Source organism: Dendrobium catenatum, unplaced genomic scaffold, assembly GCF_001605985.2.
Source record: "Dendrobium catenatum unplaced genomic scaffold, ASM160598v2 fragScaff_scaffold_267, whole genome shotgun sequence".
In the NCBI taxonomy this organism is placed as follows: domain Eukaryota; kingdom Viridiplantae; phylum Streptophyta; class Magnoliopsida; order Asparagales; family Orchidaceae; genus Dendrobium; species Dendrobium catenatum.
The window spans coordinates 17406-38077 of NW_021318729.1; the positions used below are offsets into that span (position 1 = coordinate 17406).

Below are 20672 nucleotides of genomic sequence, written 5' to 3' on the forward strand. Positions count from 1 at the left end.
TCTCTCAACCATCACTATCTCATCGTCATAATCCTTTACTATTTCTCCAACAATCCCTATTATAGTCAAACAACTTTGAGTTACCTTTCCCAACTTTATAATCTCATCTCTAAGAGGATATGTATCATTTTAATTCTTATTTGTATCACTTATCATTTTAATCTAGTCATGTCCTATGATTTTTTTTTCTATTTAATAATTTTCACATAAATATTTTAATATCAATCATAATTAATTTTATGTGTCAAATATGTTGCAACCCATGACCCCGAGTTTGAGATTTTGATGATGCCAAATAATGAGTGACTTGGAACTGCTTTATTATTATTATTATTATTATTATTATTATTATTATTATTATTATTATTATTATTATTATTATTATTATAGGCTTACCTTTTAGTCTTCATATTTTTATTAATTATATATTAACTGTTTTTGAAAAATTATATATAATAATTTGATATTGTTTCCCAAAAAAAAAATTTGATATTGAAAATTTAGGCGTCTGATTCTTCCCGGCCTTTTAAATACGAAACTTTGAATAAATCCAAATTTGGTCAAAATGCATTATGAAAAATCTGATTAAACAACTATAGTTTTAATTTTTAATTTGTTTTATATTGAAACTAGAAGGTAATGGCACTTAAGTTTCCTTATAAAATCCCATTTAGCTCGCCTTCCTAGATCAAACAAAGCGAAGTCTCACGGGAACAGAATGGGAGACCACGGCATCGAATGTTCAGCAAAACCTAATTCCACGAATCTCTTCCTGCAAATCATTGAAAACCCTGATGGCAGCATCACCCGCCCCTTCGTGCCCCAAATCCCTCCCTCCGACCTTATCGACGGTGCCGACGTCCGATCCCGAGACATCCCCCTCAACCCCTCTTTAAAAACTTCCCTCCGTCTATACCTCCCTTCGTCCTCTCTACAAAAACTTCCTATCATCCTCTTCTTCCATGGAGGCGGCTTCATACTGTTCAATTCTTCCTCTGCCCCTTACCACTTTTTCTGCGAGCAAATGGCCCAATCCCTCTCTGCCCTCGTTCTCTCCCTCGACTACCGCCTCGCCCCCGACCACCGCCTACCTGCCGCCTACGACGATGCCCTCGACGCCATCCTGTGGCTACGAGCCCAAGCCGCTGCCGATTCCTCTGCACGGGATTCGTGGCTCGCATCCCACGCCGACTTTGAACGGTTTTTTATAGCCGGAAGTAGCTCCGGCGCAAACATGGCGTTCCACGCCGCAATACGGATCGCTGATCTCGATATCCAGCCGCTGAAGATCGCTGGGGTTCTGCTCAACCAGCCCTACCTGGGTGGGCAGGAGCGGACCAAATCAGAGGCTGATTCGGAGAACGACGTGATCCTCCCTTTGCGGGCAAGTGATATGATGTGGCGGCTTGCTTTACCTCTGGGTGCCGATCGCGATCATGAGTACTCTAATCCTGCGGCGGCGATGTGTGTTTCGAAAATTTCGAAGATTCGTGCTAGGTGTTTGATTAAAGGCCGCAGAGGGGATCCGTTGATTGATCGGCAGCGGCAGTTTGTGAAGGTGATGGAGGCGGCTGGAGTACGAGTGGTGGTGCAGCTCGAAGATGAAGGCATTCACGCTATCGAATTATTTGATCCGGCGGCTGCGGAAGCGTTTTTTGTAGCTGTTAAGGAATTTATTAATGCATAGTTTTTGAGTTATTTTTAAGAAAATTATCAGTGTTACTTTGCTCAATATGAATCCGTTAATATTGTAGGGAAGAATAAAATAATATAATTCCGAGGTATTGATGATTACAAACGTGAATTTTAGTCGTTGGTCAAAGTGTTGTATTTAAAAGTCATTTTTTTTTAACTTGAAACTGCATAATGCATTAAAATAAAGGGGTTTTTACGTATATAATATTTAAAACTATGTTATTTATTCATATAACATCTAAACTTATTTATGTACAAACATACCATTAAAAACTTTTTGCCTTTCTAAAAAATCATTTTGTCTCCGCTATGTAAACCCCGCTCAGCCATTTATTCGCAAGCTACTCCACAGGCTGAACCCAATTTCCTTTTCTCTCTTGCTGGTCGCTAGCCTTAGTCAACACCACCAACTTGCCCTAGCTGCCGGCTCTCCTTCCTTTGCCTAGTGAACTCTTCACATTCTTCTCTTTTCCACCTCCCTATTCTTTTCCATATAATCTCTTTTCAAATCTCCTCATCACACTCAAGTAATCATTCCATTTTGGTTCAAGTTTTATGTAGGGATAAGAGTATCCGTTTGTTTTGTCTTATATATTCTAATCAAATCTAATCTCATATTATGTGTTTGATTTGAATGTTGTATCACAATTGTTCAATAAAATGCCACTAGGAGATATTTATGTTTGCTTTGTCCATATGAAAACCAGTGCAATCCACATTCGGACTAAATTGTCTTTATTGTACACATGATATTGTAAAGATATGGAAAAAATAAAAAATGAATTTTTTTAAAGATTTGTCAGACCTATATAGTTCAGTCTTAAGGTGGAAAGATATAATATTCAGGCAATGCTATAGTACCTAAATTGCTTTCCAGACATAAACAAAGGAGTGAGCTTGTGTATCAAAAAAATCAGTATTGAATTCAACGTCTCTCTGAGCCTAGTGCAATTCCTGGGTGATTCTAGGGTCTCTCCCTCGTGCGGTGGTTCTCGGCCCTCCTGCTTGGATTTCCCCCCGTTTTCAATTGATTTCATTCGCCTTTCTCGTTCTCATCTTTTTTTGTTTGCTGATTTTGAGTTCCTCTTTAGTTTATCGTGCAGGGTGATGACGACTTCATCGTTATCTCACCGATTTCCTCTTCTCTTTTGGAGGGGAAATCACGATCTTTCAAAGATGTAGTTGCTGGATCTTCGTCCTCTTCACCGAAACATAACTTTGTTCATTTGTTTTTTAAGGGTTGTCTGGCTATTCTTTTCGAGGAATCGGTTGTTAAACAGTTAGCCGCTCCTTATGCATTAACTTTGATTGGTAAATTTATATTGAGGAGACCGAATCTTGATGTTATACGGAACGTTTTTCTTAACTAAAGCTATATGGATCTTTTCATATTGGTTTGCTTGATCAATGACATGTTTCTATCCAACTTTCAAATGATATTGATTATAGCCGCATATTTGCTCGTAGATCGTATTATATTCAAGCATGTCAAATGCGTTTACTGAAATGGACTCCGTATTTTGATGTTAGGGAGGAATTCCCTATAGCTCCATTTTGGATTTCTTTTCCTAACTTGTGCCTGCATTTTTTTAATCATCAAATTTTTTTTGGTATGGCCTCCATCTTCGGCCACCCTTTATAAATTGAACAAGCTACATCTTCAGTGTCAAGGTTGTCAGTTGCTAGGGTTTTGATTGAGTTGGATGTCTCTAAGAAATATCCTAGTGAAATTTGGATTGGATCCGAAGTCAAGGGTTACTTCCAAAAAGTTGATTTTGAGAATTTACCGATATTTTGCTCGTTTTGTAAAATGCATGGGCATGGTATGAATGACTATTTTCGGAAACACCCGCACCTTTGTACAGCTAAGAACTCTGTGAAACAAATGAATGAGATGGTGGATCAGGATGTGTCTAACCAAGCCCCTTTGGTGGGTAATACTCCTAATCCTTCTCAACAAATTGAGTACCAATTCGTGGTGATTGAGAAGATTCTTTGTCCACATGTTCCCAATGATGCTACCAATACTGATATTTTAACTCATGATCAGGGAGTTTCTAATAGCATTTTAAATAATTCTAATATTGATTGTGATCATAATATGATACATAATTCTCTTATAATTGAAGCTAAAAAGGATGCAAATGATGGACCTTCTTTATCTTGCATTATTAATCAAAACGTGTTTGATTCCAATGCTATTATGCCTTTTCATGAGCTTTCTAATCCATTATATGAACAGGAAAGTTTTTTGGGAGCAAATGGTGATACACAATTGACCCCTAAAGAAGGTGAAAAGAAGGACATGCCATTAGAGGAAGGTGAAAAGAATGACATGGATTTAGAGGATGGAGAATTTGTTTCCATGGACCACTGTCCATTACTTTCTACCTTCTTTAAAGAATCGGTAATGAAGGCTACTGAGAATTGCGATAATGATGGTAGGTTTATGGAGGATGATTGTCCTAATTTACACAGAGGTCATTCTAATGATAGTAAGAGTCCTTCAACTTCTAATTATAATAGTAATGCTATCATTGATGCTGAGGAAATGTATAATGCTGCTAAATGTTTTGCTAAGGATGATAAAGATATTAGTTTTAATAAATTTCATAGTAAAAGAGGGCGGAAGCCAAAGAATATCTCTTTGCAACCTCCTAAAAACTTTTTTAGAAATACTCATTCAAATACCTCTCATTAATATTTCTTTATGTTTAGTATCATTATTTGGAATGTTAGGGGCATTGGTTGTCCGTCTTCTAGGATTCGTGTTAAAAATCTATGTCGTGTTTATCATATTTCTATTCTTGTCTTACTTAAACCCCTTGTGAGAACTCTTAAATTTCAAAAATTTTGGTGCAGGATAGTATGTACGAACTGAACATGGTGCAGGTTAATCTGTACGAATCGTTTCGTACGAACTGAATATGGTGCAGGTTCGTTTGTATGAACCGTTAGTACAAATTGAGTTCATCTGTATGAACTGATTTTTTTTTTTTTGACAGAGCCCATCATCTAGGGACGATAATCAATTATCTTCCATACGATATATGGACAGAGAAGATTGTCCCAAAATGAATAAAAAATATCGTCTGTACGATCTAAAATATCTCAGCCTATTAAATATCACATTCGTTCGTTTTTGAAGAGACAAAAAACTGGAGAGAGAAAAAGAAGGAAGAATAAGAAGAAGTGGATTTTTTGGCGACTTTAGTCCGTTTTCGTCCGTTGTCGCAGTTGAGAAAGTTGATCGACTCAACATAAGGCACATTATACCTATCTCAATTTTTAGAATTATGAGTTTTGACAAATATTCCGATTAAAGTTTTTATTTCCATTAGCAAAAAATAGGTATAACTTTGCACCGGTAAAAATTTTACTGTCTAACTTTTGGTATGTCATATAGATTATGATTTTGTATGTTTTAAGTATTTTTTGGAAAATTTTTATCAGGTATTTTGAAATATGCAGGGTTTATATCTAATAGAAAATTATCTGGATATTGAAAAATAGCGCTTCTATACAAGAAAAAACTTTGAAATATTGTTTTATACGATCTCTAGTAATTTGGTAATATTTTGAAATTATACATTTTTTATTCATTGGCTTTCTGTTGTCTATTGCTATACAAAAAATGTGAAATTTTGATGTGTTCAATTACTCTGTATTTGTTATGATGTGATGTTTTATGTGCAAATGTGATTTGAATGATATCTGTTGGGAGTTATAAGGGGCTTGAATCCCTTGAGATTCTGTCTGTGTTAGGGAATAAAGGGAGGCATAATAGGCTAGAATTCTCTGAGTTTTGTTTGGGTCTAGGAAATGAACTCTGATCTAAATAATTATGTATATTTGATATGTTCTAGTGCTATAAGCATAAAGGGAGGCATAAGGGGCCAAAATCCTTTGAGATTCTATCTGTTCCAGGGAAGGGAGGCATAAGGGGCCAGAATCCTTTGAGATTCTATCTGGGTCCGGGAAATCTGATCTGAAATCTGATCTGAAATTTGATTTGATATGTGATCTAGATTGTGATTTGAACAATTTTGCGATATGAATTTTACTCAGTTCTTCTGTATCTATTATTTGATTTTCTCTTAATATATAATTTCTGTATGATTATTTGAATTCTATCTGATTATCTGATTTATGTACGATTATCCGAATTCTATGTGTTTATCGAGATTTCTTATGAATATTTGATTTCTATATGGATATCTAAATCAGTTAATGAATTGATATGTATTTCTGTTTCATGAGTTTCAGTTCAATAATTTATTTGATCTACAAATAACTATTTTTAAAGCTTCTATAAAGTATTTTGAAATACGAGTGTCTGGGAATTTAGATCGGATAGTGTGATCTTGCTGAGCTGTGAGCTCACTGTGGTTTTATTTATGGTTTTCAGGATCTTGAAAAGGGAGGGAATTTTTGTAACAGCCATTCAGGTTCTGATATGAAGTTATAGGTATTTTGTCATTTTGATTTTTGTATAATCTTAGCTTGTTAGCTTTTTAGTTTTGTACTTTTTGTCCGTAGTCATGTACTGTAATGTATATGATTATTTTGATGAATGAAAGAAATATTTTGTGGTTGAGTTTTTTATATTTGAAAGTTTTTAATAGTTTTGTGGTTTTGTATTATGAATGAATATGGGAAGAAAGTCTAAAAAAGCAATTCCAAAACTAGATCCTACTGTTTGCCGTCGCAACTCAACAAGATAGGATCCGTCCTGGTCAAGTTAGGTTGTGACAATTTAAAGTGGTATAAGAGCGATAGTTTTGGAATTGAATCATAAGACAAAACTTTAGGAATTGATCTGTATGTTTCGTGGGGTAGTTTCAGTCTGTTTGAGTGTTTATTTTTTTATTTTATGTCTATAATTGTGTATTCTGTGTGATTATAGATCCGCCAGACCTAGAAACGGCTAATTGACAGAGTGCTAGCCAGTCAGCTCCTGTAAATAGTTTTGCTCCAGTAGTTGGTTCAGATACAGTTTCATAGTTTGCTATGTTGGTAGCTTAGATGATGAGCAAGACGCAAAATAGAGTTTCTATTGTTAAATCTGAGGATGTAGATAGACAACTACAAATGTTTCTAAGATTGAAGCCTCTAAGATTTTAGGACGCTGTTGACCCCAGAGCAACAAATGATTGGTTGAGGAAGCTAGAAAAGTCATTTGATGGCATGCAATGTCCTCCTGATAGAAAGGTACCATTAGCAATTTTTTTGTTGGATGGTGAAGCAGAGCACTGGTGGATGGGCCAGCAGGAGGAGAAATTTCAGGATAAGTTGAATTCTTTAATTTCTTGGGAAGAATTTTTTGAAGTGTTCAGAGCTTGGTTTGTATGTCCTTCTATAAAGCAACAAATGCAAGAGACTTTTCTAATGTTGATTCACGGGAATAAGACAGTTATGAAGTATGAGGCCGAGTTTACTGCTTTGCCAAGATATGCTCCATAGTTGGTCAGTACTTCTGCAAAGAAGTGTTATAGATTTTTGAGGGGACTTTGAGATAGTTTGAGGCAACCCCTAGTACTATTTCATATTTTTGATTTTTCTGAGCTTGTGGAAAGAGCCTGACTGATAGAGAATGATATGATGGCTACTCAGCTGTAGTGGACTTCTAGTAGAAAGAGGTTTAGTGGAGAGACTTATAGAAGTGGTTTTTTTGGGAAGAAGATTAGATTTGTATATGGAGGTTCTAAGAGAAATGGACAGTCAGTATCTATAGTAGTTTCTGGTAGTGGCAGTATGGCCAGTTCTGGTTCTATCAGTGGGACACTTATGTGCCAGAATTGTGGATTATGACATTTTGGCCAGTGTTACAGAATGATTGGTCAGTGTTTCAGATGTGGTAAGATAGGACATCAGATAGCAGAATGTCAGCAATTTGGATTTGATCAACGATTTGAGTCTAGATCATCATAATGATTGGTCAGTATTTTTGAAAATCTTGTTTGATTTTATTACCCATTTCTTCGTAATATATTATTTTGGGTATGAATTGGTTAAGTCTGTATGGGGCTCATATTGATTGTTTGAAGAAACAACTTACACTATTTGTAGGCAGTGAAAGTTGTGAGTTCTAAGGAGTAAGAGGTATTTTGTCCTGCGTAATCTCTATGATGGAAGCACATAGAATGTGGAAGAAGTGTTGTGTGGTTTTTTTGGCATCAGTTCGAGATATGAATATAGATACGGGTTATATTTCTTATATCCCAGTAGCATGAGATTTTTCAGATGTATTTCTTGAGGAGTTAGTCAGTTTACCTCCAGATAGAGATGTTGAGTTCTGTATAGATATATTTTTGGATACGACCCTGATATCTAAAGCTCTGTATAGGATGGCACCAAAAGAACTTACGGAGTTGAAAGTCCAGCTTCAGGAGTTGATTGATATAGGATCTATTCATCCTAGTGTTTCTCCCTAGGGAGCACCTATTCTATTTGTAAAGAAGAAGGATGGTATAATGCGTATGTGTATTGATTACAGAGAATTGAATAAAGTTACTATCAAGAGTAAGTATTCATTGCCACGGATCGGTGATATGTTTTATCGACTTGTCGGATCTTCAATGTTCTCAAAGATTGAGCTGCGGTCTGGTTACTATCAGGTGAAGGTGAGAGAAGCTAATGTGATAAAAATAACTTTCAGTACTCGATACGGGCACTACGAGTTTTTGGTCATGTCATTTGGGGTGACTAATAAAACGACGGCCTTGCGATGACCCGGTTAGGAGAGTAGAGGTATTAGATTTGACTTATGTTAAGAAAGGTAGGGGTAGACCTAAAAAGACTTGGTTAGAAAATATTATGAATGACCTTTCTTTAATAGATTTAAACGAGAATTTGACTTTTAATAGGACACAATGGAGAAAAAGGATTCATGTAGCCGACCACACGTAGTGGGATAAAGGCTTGTTGTTGTTATTGTTCATTTGGGGTGACTAATGCACCAGTTATTTTTATGGGTATGATGAACATAGTGTTCAAAGGTTATTTAGAACAGTTTGTGATCATTTTCATAGATGATATTTTGGTATATTTTACTTCTGAGGAAGATCATGCTAGACATTTGAGAAATGTGTTAGAAACTCTAAGTCAGCATCACTTGTATGCAAAATTCTCCAAATGTGAATTCTGGCTGAAGAACATTTTCTTTCTGGGACATGTTGTAAGCAGTGATGGAATTTCTATTGATCCCCAGAAAGTTCAAGCAGTTATAAATTGGCCAAGGCCTACTACGAAGTTTGAGATACGTAACTTCTTGGGTATGGCCAGATATTATAGGAAGTTTATGAAGGTATTTTCTCATATTTTTGCACCTCTGATGAGATTGACTCAGAAGTCAATAACCTTTATTTGGACACTAGAGTGTGAAGGTAGTTTTTAGAGATTGAAAGATTATTTGACTTCTACTCCAGTGTTAGCACTTCTAGTATGGAAGGATTTCAAGCATTCAGTGATGCTTCACAGAAAGGTTTGGGATGTGATATGATGCAGCATGATCGGGTAATAGCTTACGTCCCAAGACAATTAAAACCACATGAAAGGAATTATTTGACGCATGATTTGAAATTGGCTGCCATTATATTCACTTTAAAGATTTGGCATCATTATCTGTATGGCGTCAGGTATGAGATTTTTATGGATCATCAGAGTTTGAAGTACATATTCACTCAAAAGGATTTGAATCTGAGGTAAAGGAGATGGCTTGAATTGATGAAGGACTATGATCTAATTATTCAGAATCAGCCTGGAAGGGAAAATATGGTGGCAGACGCTTTGAGCAGGAAGTTTTTTGAATTATCTGGTATATGACTCACCTCTGATGCGCATTTGATACAGGATATGGAGAGGCTGCAGTTGGAGGTGATTTCTTCTACTGATTGAGATTCTGGTATAATGACTATGTTGATTACTTAGCCCTCTTTAGAAAAAAAAATTCATGAAGCTCAGAATATTCAAAGTTGATTGATCAAATCAAATCTGGTAAGAAATCTGAACTACAAATTTCTGATTATGGTATTATTTTCTGTAAGGATAGACTTTGGGTTCCTTTTTTTGGAGATTTGAGAAAAGAGATTCTACATGAGGCTCATCATTCAGTTTACATAATTTATCTAGGAAGTAGTAAGGTGTATGGAGATATAAAAAGTACATTTTGATGGCCTGGATTGAAAAAGGACATAATAGAGTTTATTTTGAAATGTAGCCTATCAGCTAGTGAAGGCATAACATCAGTGACCGAGAGGTCTTCTGCAGTTGTTGCCAATCCCTGAGTGGAAGTGGGAAGAGGCAATAATGGATTTTTTTATGTGTTTTCCTAAATCAAGGTAAGGGCATGATACAATTAAAAGTGCATTGATGGCACTTGAAAGTTCATTAGAAATGTTAAGCCCTTGTGAACTAGTCCCAAGGCTAACCACGATGGGGGTGAATTGATATTTAAAAAATCTTTCACAATCAAAACATGATCTTAAAACAAAATCTAAGATTCACCACAGAAATCAAAGTATAGAAAAATAAATGCAGAAGCAGTAATAAAGAACACAAACATTTATAGTGGTTCGATCAACACGACCTACGTCCACTCCCCAAAGGCACCCTCCGAGTATTGCACTAAACTCAGTGTCTCTCCTTTTGCCCCCGCAACAAGGTGGAGAAGCCTATATGAACCTCTTTTCTACCAACCCTGGTGAGGCAGAGAATCCAACTCCTTTTGATTCCTCCTGAAGAAGGCAGAGAACCCAACTCCTTTTGCTTCCTCTTGAAGCAGACAGAGAACCCAACTCCTTTTGCTTCCTCTTGAAACAGGCAGAGAACCTAACTCTTTTTACTTCCTCCTAAAGCAGGCAGAGAACCTTGATCAGATGCCAAAGCTTACCTCTCTATAACCCCCAAGGAACTAAGGACGACGATTGGAGAAGACGACGATGGATCCTTATTTGGAGTAACCTTTGTGAACTCCCTCACAAACTCTCCCTCACAAGATCTTCTCTCTCTCTCTCTCCCTTTCTCTCCCTCTCCTCTTGGCTCTCTTAGGTCAAAGTAGTAGTAAAAGATTAGCTAAAGGGTAGAATAAGATCTCTTAAATAGAAGAGCTTCAGAATAGCTCTTATTTTATACAAACTAACTTTATCGTCCAAGACGATGTCGATATTGTCGTAGCCAATCAGCATAAATTTTGCTCAATTAGCCTGATCGGTTAGGAATGGTCAGAAGATTTTTGTTCATATTGTTCTGGCGATATAATATCATCATAGACAATCAATACAATTCTATGAATTTCATCCAAACATTCACTCTAAAGGAATGTCTGGATGATGAAAAATTAGCTTGATCATCCAGGCTGATCTTACGATCGTCCTGTCCGATTAGCTCAAATATGAGGAAAATTGTCCTTAACATTGCCCTGAATAGAAGTTGGCCTATATCAATCGTCCAAGAGATTGTCCTGGACGATCCTGCGATCATCCTGGATGATGTGATTGAGCAATCATACTTTAATTACTTTTCATAATTACTAGATTAATTCAGGCATAATTGAGTTGTATCATCTAGGCCTATGTCTTGGATGATATCAAAAAATAAAGAATAGCTAAATATATCTAGTTGCTGATTCTTTTTGATTTGAGCCTATCATCCCGTCGATATAAATATCATCCTAGATGATGTGCTTAATGATGATTGCCTTAACCAGAATGCCCTAATATGGGTTTCTATTTTAAGCTGATCGTCGAGGACGATTATAGGATCGTCTTGGATGATATGATCAAAATAGAGAATACTAATTAACAGACAAAAATTTTCCCCCATGTGTGTGTGTGCAAGGTTACTTAGCATCAGGAACCACTCCGTTTACAATAGACTCAAGAAAGGAAAAATTATAAACTGACTCATACCTAATCTACCCAATCTTAAACTGGCTTGAGTTGCACTCGATCTTGTGGACCTGAAAAGTTAGTAGGCAAGGTAGTCGTAGAAAATCATGAATGTTTTCTATCATCAAAATCTTAATCCATAAAATTAGATTTGCAATAATCTCCCCCTTTTTTATGATGGCAAACCAAAAAATAATCTAAGCAGTTTTAAGAACAGTTTAAAAGAAACAGTGAGAAGAAACAAAACACTAATTTAACAAGACAAAATACAAAAAAAACATAAAAGAAATAGACTAATAGAAAGATGGCCCCTGATCACCGGATGGAGGTGGTGGTGGTTGCTAAAAGTAGCTAGATAGAGTAGAGAACTATGCTCCAAATCAGGCCATATCCTGATCGGGTTGCTGCTGCTGGTGTGCAACATAGGTGTCCAAGCGTGTTAAGTCCTCATCATGTTGTTGCTCCTATGCAGCAATAAAAGTCTTGAATTATGCCTCCCACTAGTCGAATTGCTCAACCAGTTCATCTAGTTGAGAGTGCTAGTGAAGTGGAGCAAGTGCAGGAACATGTGCAGGAGCAGGTGTAGGAGCATCCACCTCCACCTCCCGAGCTTCCCCATCCCATGAGTGGAGATGAGTACTGTGAAGAGCGTGAAAGGAATTGTTGGAGTAGAAAGCAGGTTGGAAGTTCGGTGGAGCAGGATATTAGAGGTTATTTTTTGATTATAAGACATAAGCAATGATATGTCCTAGAACTAGGTTTGGCTTCCTCCTATATCCTGGATTACAAATGGTAGTATGATGCTCGATGTAACAAAAAATTAAATTAGTGGCATTGAATTCTCGATTGGCCAAAATATAAAAGATGGCAATTGAAAGAAGTAGGGTGATATGAATGAGATCACTAGATTTTGGAATAATGAAAGTGAGAATGACATGTTAGACAGTCCTAGCATCTTTGAGCAAGATGCTAGTCTCTCCAATATGAAAATGAGCATTGGTGTTCCGAAGGAAATGATTGGGTGGAGCCCAATCATAATCAATATTAGAACACAATGTATGGAGTTTATCCCCTGTGGTGGAAAGTTATAAAAACTCCACACAATCCTGATATGTGATCACAATAGGGCATCGATTCACATATGATCCAAGAGTTGTAAAGGCAGAATTTTTGCGAAGACTTGCAAAGAACTCAAAGAGAAGTTTTGAATTGAAAGGGATTGAAAGAGTAAGAATGAAGCACAAGGAAGTGTGAGAAAATAAGTCAAGTACCAGATAAGATAGATGGTTTGGGTTGATGGACCGAGAGACAGTGATTCTAGCCATCTAGTAACGTTGGTAGGCGGCTTGATCGTCTCCCTTCTTGAATCGAGGGTCAATAGATGCCCTTGAGAAACTTCCAAAAAGATTACGAGATCGCTTCCCTCTTGCCATTATCAGAGAATAGAGCACAAAATCATGAGTACAAGAAGATTTGAGGAATTTGGAGTAAAGAAAAATGACAGGAATCCTCGAAATTTAAAGAATCGACTCGATCGCCCAGGTTGATTACAGAATCTTCCAGGCCGATCAGGTACATGTCCAGGTTAATTGGTCAAAAAAGCAATTATATCATCCAGGCCGATCATATATCATCCTGGACAATAAGACACAGGCGATCGTCCCGAGGAGACAAGTCGGATGATCGTTGAAAAAGAAAATCGTCCAGGCTGATTAGGTGGATCGTCCAGGATGATGCCCAATAATGGATCGTACCGATCGAATTTAGAAATATTTGAAACATTTCCACGTGTATTATCTAGGATGAACAGGTCGATCATTCAGACCGATCATCAATAATTGATCGTACCGGCCGAGTTTAAAGTGTCAAAAATGTATTGCCACGTTTATCGACCGGGCCGAACAGGTGAATCGTCCGTGCTGATTTTCCATAAATTGAGCATAGAGAGAATAACATCATCCAGCTCGAAAGAGAATTATCCAGGATCATCACAGATGATTGAAGCAGAAAGATGATCAGATCATTTAGGCCGATAAAGTATTATCCAAGATGATAACAAGCAGAAAGGTTAGAATAGCCAGCAGGTGGTTTTTAATAAGTGAATTAAACTGATCATCCAGAATAATGTGAATATCATCCGGGATGATGTGACAAAAAGTTTAAATCAGAGGATGGATGGAGATGATCAGAGAAGGCCCAAAAACATAAAACCATCAGAAAGTTAAAAAGATGAAAAAGACAAAAAAGAAGAGAAAAAACAAAATAAAAAACAAAAAGTTCATTTTTTTTTGTTAAAAAAAGGTATAAACATAATAAAATCTTCAGATGATTAAATTTTAGGGACTTATAAGACCAATGTGTTAACATCGATGAAATAAAAAAAGTAGAATATACAATCCTGCTAACCTTAGCTCGGATTACTCTTAGGGCAAAATCATCTTTTGAAAACAAGTGACCTAACCCATAACAAATCAATATGATATGAAAAAAAAATGTTCAAAACTTGGTTCCAGAAAAATATCTTATAGAATAATATACCAAAGTAATTTATCACAATCATGAAATTTGAAATCAAGCCTTTAAAAATATCAAGTTACACATGAACTCTTCTAGGATTTAAAGGTTTTGAAAAAGAGGAAAGTTTTTCTTTTTGTGGGCTCATTTTATGCTGCTTGTCAATTTGATTAGCTTACTTTGCGCATCTTTTGATTTTTGATACACTTTGTATATTTTTTAACTTTTGGCAGAGTAGTTTCTTTTCTCTCTTTTTCCTGTGAGCGAGTAAAAGCAAGGCACGTATAGCGTATAGATAGCAAGTTTTAGGGCTCGCCAGCTGCAGTCACTCTTCAAAAAGCAGTATTAGAATGAATTGTTCTTAGGGAGAAACCCTTCTTTTTCTCTTCTAGTTCTCTCTTTATTTGACAAGGGCGGAGAAGACCACTCAGAACAAGAAAAAAGCATTTTCAAAAGGTTTTACTATCGCCTACTATCACGAGAACAGACTGCTATTGTTCCACCAACATCAACTGAGGTGCGGAGCAAGAGAAATGAGTCCTTGATGGATGAAGAGCTAAGGTGCGTAGCAATGGACTGAGAATATTTCAAGAAGGAATTCCGTCGGCCACAGTTTGACTGTACCTGACAATGAGGCTTGCAAGGTGCGTAGCAAAGAAGCTGCCAATTCTCCTTAACACAATACCTTTCAGGGCTACCATAGGATACGTGAATGGGAAGGCACAAGGAAGACCTCGATCTCCTTACCGATCATTGCGCATCTTTTATTTTGGCGTCATTGGCCACTTTTTTTGTTATTTTTCTAAGTTAGATCCCTTTTGAAAAATCTTAAATATTCTCAGTTGTGAGTATATCTTTTAGTTATTTGAGAAGAAAACCTCACACTCTAATAAAGGGAAGAATAAATCACAAAAAAGAACCAAATTCATATGATAAATGCATTAACAAGATTTTAAGGAACTTGAAAGTAATATAAAGACTTTTGAATATTATATATATTTAAGATAGATAACTATAACAAGGTAGAAAAGATCTTAATTGCAAAGTCCAGTTGTTAATTTGAGATAGCCTTTTTTTAGAAAAGAAAATTATACCACTAAAAGAGGTTAGAGGGAGGGAAACAATCAATGGTTTTTCTCTCTTTTAACTGATTTAGGGATGTTTGAACATTGACTACAAAAGTCTAAAAACTAAAAACCAAGATAAACTATCATTTCAAAGAAAAACAAAAACATTAGGGATGAAATAGTAAAAAATCAACAATCATAAAATAAAAATAATAATAATCAAAAGAGTAGTAAACACGCAATCCAAAATTTTTAAGCATAAAATATGAGCCACGAGCCTCCACTATCAAAGTATTATATGCTCTCATGAGGTATTTGGTGAGAGCACACCTACAAAAATCATCAACAGTCAGATTTAGGAACCTAAACAGGTTTGGGTCCCTTCTTATGAAAAGAAGAATGCAATGTAATTGTGTTATGCTGTGAATCATAAAATTTTGATCTCCATACCCAATGTGTACTATGGTGAATGGTACAAGTGTGTGCAATGTGTCCTAACATGCCACATAAAAAACATCTAACTCCAAGAAAAGGATTTAATAATATATTTGGGTTATAATGCCTCTTCTTATATTTTGGCTTTAGATCAGGTGTTGATGTATTCCAATTTCTTTCAAGTATATTCAATTTAGCTTTTATCTTCAAGTTAGCACTTTTTAGATCAGCATTATCAACTCTCAATATATGCTCCCTATGCTCAGATTTATCAATGTATGTCTTAAAATCAAATTTAAGTGAGGTATAGGATGCTTTCATTGAATCATGCTCAGTAACCATTTCCGGGTGCTTTTTTTCAACTTATCAAACTCACAAGTAAAATTGCTATTAATTTGGAAATGATCTTTTATCAAAATTTCATGCTCTTTTTGTAAATTCAAAAACTCAAATTTCAAACTATATTGTATTTTCTTAAGTTTTCTATATGATGCATAAATTTTCTCACAAATTTTAACTAATTGATCATAAGTAGGTTCACATACCTCATCTTGATCAGATTGTTCATGTTGATTATCGGCCTCCTCTGCTTTAGTCTCGGAGGAGCCAGATGCAGAATCTGCCCAAAAAGCTTTTTGGGATCGTTTCTTATCCTTCATGTATTTGGGTTTCTCCTCACCCTTCTCCTTGCTTGGGTGCTCCATAAGTGTAGGACAATCAACTTTAACATGTCCAGGCATCCTGCATTTAAAGCAAACAACATCACAAGAACTTTTATAATTTTTGCTATCCTTACATCTTTTTCACTTATGATGGTCTTTTTGCTTATTCCCTTAAAATATTTTGAATTGTCTAGTGATGAAGGCAACATCATCATTTTCAGATCTGGAAGAATCAGTGTCTGTGTTGTTGGCCTTTAGTGCCACAGTTTTCTCCTTCTTTTTCTTACATGCACAAGATTTCTTTGATTCATCCCATGCTCATAAGTAATGACTGATCCAAGTAAGTTATCAATCAAATAAATATTCAAATCCTTAGATTCAATAATTACAGTGATCTTATCATAAAAAAAAGAAAAGGAAAGCATTTTAAAATTGTATTGAACCTTCCATAATTAGTTAGCTCTCTTCCTAATTCACGCATGAGATGATAATTTGAGTAAACCTTGTATACATTTTAGTAAATGATTCATATGATTTCATACAAAAAACTTTGTAATCATGCAAAAGTATATTCAATCAAGAGTGTTTAACTTCATTGGTTCCTTTATAAGTTACACATAATCTATCCCAAATTACTTTACCAGTTGCATATGTTGAAACACGCATATAATCTTCAAATTTTAAAGCACAGAAAAAATAGTTCAAGCTTTTTACATTAAGATGTGCTAAATCTTTTTTATCAAAAGTCCATTCAATAAAAGGAATTTCAATTTTAATGCCATTAAGTTCACGAGAAGGTGTATAACCTTCTTTAACAAGCATCCACATACAATAATCAAGCGATTATAAAAATGTAGACATGCGAGTTTTCCAAAAATCAAAAGGAATATTATTAAACAAAGGTGAACATGTAATATAATATCTTTCCGTTGTGTTACGATTAGCAAAGTTTTCCATGAATCAAAATTCAAAAAATTTTCAAACTTAATTTTATGAATCCCGCTCTAATACCACTTAAAAGAAAGTTTATTAGGGATGTTAAGCCCTTGTGAACTCCCAAGGCTAACCAAGAGGGGGGTGAATTGATATTTAAAAAATCTTTCACAGTACAAATATGATCTTAAAGAGAAAACCAAGATTCACCATAGAAAGCAAAGTGCAGAAAAATAAATACAGAAGCAGTAATAAAGAACACAGAGATTTATAGTGGTTTGATCCACACGACCTAAGTTCAATCCCCAGAGGCACCTTCTGAGTACTGCACTAAACTCAGTGTATCTCCTTTTACCCCCATAGCAAGGTGGAGAAGCATATATAAACCTCTTTTCCACCAACCCAAGTGAGACGGAGAATCCAACTCCTTTTGTTTCCTCCAGAAGCAGGCAGAGAACCCAACTCCTTTTGCTTCCTCCTAAAGTAGGCAGAGAACCCAACTCTTTTTTCTTTCTCTTAAAGCAGGCGAAGAACCCAACTCCTTTTGCTTCCTCTTGAAGTAGTCAGAGAACGTTGATTAGATGCTAAAGCTTACCTCTCTAGAACCCCCAAGAAACTATGGATGATGATTGGAGAAGACAACGACAGATCCTTGCTTCAAGCAACCTTTGTGAACTATCTCACAAACTCCCCCTCATAAGATCCTCTCTCTCTCCCTTTCTATTATTCTTGGCTCTCCAAGTCAAAGCAGTAGCAAAAGATTAGCTAAAGGGTAGAACAAGAGATCTTAAATAGAAGAGCTTTGGAATGGTTCTTATTTTATACAAATTAACTTTATCGTCTAAAACGATATAGATATCTTCCTGGCTGATCAACGTAAATTTTTCTTAATCATCTTGGTCGATTAGGGACAATCAGAAGATTTTTGGTTATATCATTCTGACTGGTATAATATTATCCTAGATGATCATTATAATTATGTGAATATCATCCAGACAATCGCTCTGAAGGGATGTCTGGATGATAAAAAAATTAGCTTGAACATCTAGGCTGATCGCACGAACGTCCTGGCCGATTAGCTCAAATTTGAGGAAAATTGTCCTAAACATTGCTTGAATAGAAGCTGGACGATGTCAATCATCCAAGAGATCATCCTGGATGATCCAGCGACCGTCCCGGACGATGTGATCGAGCAATCAAATCTTAATTATTTTTCTTAATTACCAGATTAATTTAGATTTAATTGAGTTGTATCATCCAGGCCGATGTCTTGGATGATGTCCAAAAATAAAAAAAATACTTAAATAGATCTGACAGCTGATTCTTTCTTATTTGAGCCTATCATTCTGGCCAATATAAATATCGTCCAGGACGATGTGCTTAATGACTGATGCTTTAACTAAGATGCCCTAATTAGGATTTTTATTTTAAGCTGATTGTCTTGGATGATTTTAGGATCATCCTGGATGATGGGATCAAAATATAAAACTCTAATTAACTGACAGAAATTTTCCCATATGTGTGTGTGCAAGGTTATATAGCATCAGGAACCACTCTATTTACAATATACTCAAAAAAGAAAAAAATTACAAACTAACTCAGACCTAATATATCCAATCTTGAGCTGGCTTGAGTTACACTCGATCTTGTGGACCAAAAAAGTTAGTAGGCAAGGCAGTCGTAGAAAATCATGAATATTTGCTATCATCAAAATTCTAATCCATGAAATCAAATTTGCAACAGCCATTTGTGTTATTGTCAATCTATTAATGAATTTTGCTCATTTTCTTCCAATTTGATATACAGATCTGGTGGACAAGTTAGCACAGATCTATGTTAAAGAAATCGTCAGATTATATGGTGTGTCAAAAGTGATTATTTCTGATCGGGATGACAGGTTTTCCTCTAGACTATGGAGAGGTATGCAACAAAGACTGGGTACGAAGTTGCATTTCAATATGGCTTTTCATCCGCAGACTGATGGATAGTCTAAAAAAATTATTCAGGTACTTGAAGATCTTCTGAGATTGTGTGTTTTGGATTTTGGAGGCAGTTGAGAAGATTATATCCCATTGATAGAGTTTGCCTATAACAATAGTTATCAATCCAGTATAGGCATGACTCCTTATGAAGCTCTATATGGTAAAAAGTGTAGGACTCCTTTGACTTTGATAGAGGTGGGAGATAGACAAGTGATGGGTTCAGCTTTTGTGGATGATATTGTTACAAAGATCAATCTGATTAAAGAAAAGTTGAAATCTGCACAAGATAGAAAGAAGAAGTATTACAATCAGAAGCATAGACTGGTTGAATTTCAGGTTGGTGATTTTATATATGTCAAGGTGAGTCCTATGAAAGGTGTTAGCAGATTTGGAAGAGTAAACAAACTCAATCCAATGTATGTCGAACCTTTTGAAATTAATGAAAGTATTGATAATTTTGCTTACCGATTATTATTATCTGATTAGATGTCTAATATACACATTGTGTTTCACTTGTTATCTTTGAGAAAGTGGATATCTAATTCTGAAAAGGGATTATCTATTTACGATGTTGACATTCAGGCAAATCTACAGTACAGAGAAGAGCCAAAAAAGATTTTGGCTTATGATGTGAGTATGCTAAGAAGTAAACAGATTCATATGGTTAAAGTATAGTTTAAGCATAGAACAGCTAGAGAGGCTACTTGGGAGAATGAATAGGATATGAGACAATTGTATTCAGGTCTGCTCTGACTCAGTCTATTTTGGAAATGTCGAGGGCGATATTTTTCTTAAGGTGGGTAGATTGTGAGAACCATTGAATTCAAAGATTTTTTGTGCAGGTTAGTATGTATGAATCGTTTGTACGAACGGAACATTGTGCAAGTTAGTCTTTATGAATTGTTTGTATGAACTGAATATGGTGCAGGTTCGTTTGTACAAACTGAGTTTGTTTGTACGAACAGAACAATTTTTTTTACAGAGCCCATTACGATATGTGGATAGTGGAGATCATCCCGGGATGCATAAAAAATATCTTCCATATGATCTAAAGTATCTCAGCCCATTAAAGATACCATACGTTCGATTTTGTAGATAGATAAAAGGTTGGGAAGAGAAAGAGAATGATGAAGAAAAAGAAGTGGATTTTTGTACGACTTCGGTCCATTTTCGTCCATCGTCGCAGTTGGGAAAGTTGATCGAATCGAGATAAGGCACATTATGCCTATCTCAATTTTCAGAAATGTGAGTTTTGATGAACATTTCGATTAAAGTTTTTATTTCCATTATTGAAAAACGGGTATAACTTTGCACCAGTAAAGTTTTTACCATTTAACTTTTGGTATGTCATAGAGATTATGATTTTACACGTTTTGAGTATTTTCTACAAATTTTTCACCAGGTATTTTGAAATTTGCGGGGTTTTTATCGAATAAACAATTATCTAAATGTTGAAAAATAGTTCTTCAGTACAATAAAAGCTTTGAAATATGGTTT

At 35.7% G+C, this 20672-nt stretch overlaps 1 protein-coding gene across 1 annotated transcript; it reads left to right on the forward strand.

Moving 5' to 3' along the window:
- The first annotated feature begins 672 nt into the window (after positions 1-672).
- LOC110114375 (carboxylesterase 1-like) lies at positions 673-1881 on the forward strand. Its single transcript, XM_020847236.2, has one exon. It carries the CDS (start codon positions 719-721, stop codon positions 1685-1687), a length of 969 nt encoding a protein of 322 aa, XP_020702895.1. The 5' UTR covers positions 673-718; the 3' UTR covers positions 1688-1881.
- Positions 1882-20672: the final 18791 nt, after the last annotated feature.

Coding starts and splice junctions, on each gene's coding strand:
- LOC110114375 (XM_020847236.2), top strand. CDS start 719: ATGGGAGACCACGGCATCGAATGTTCAGCAAAACCTAATTCCACGAAT.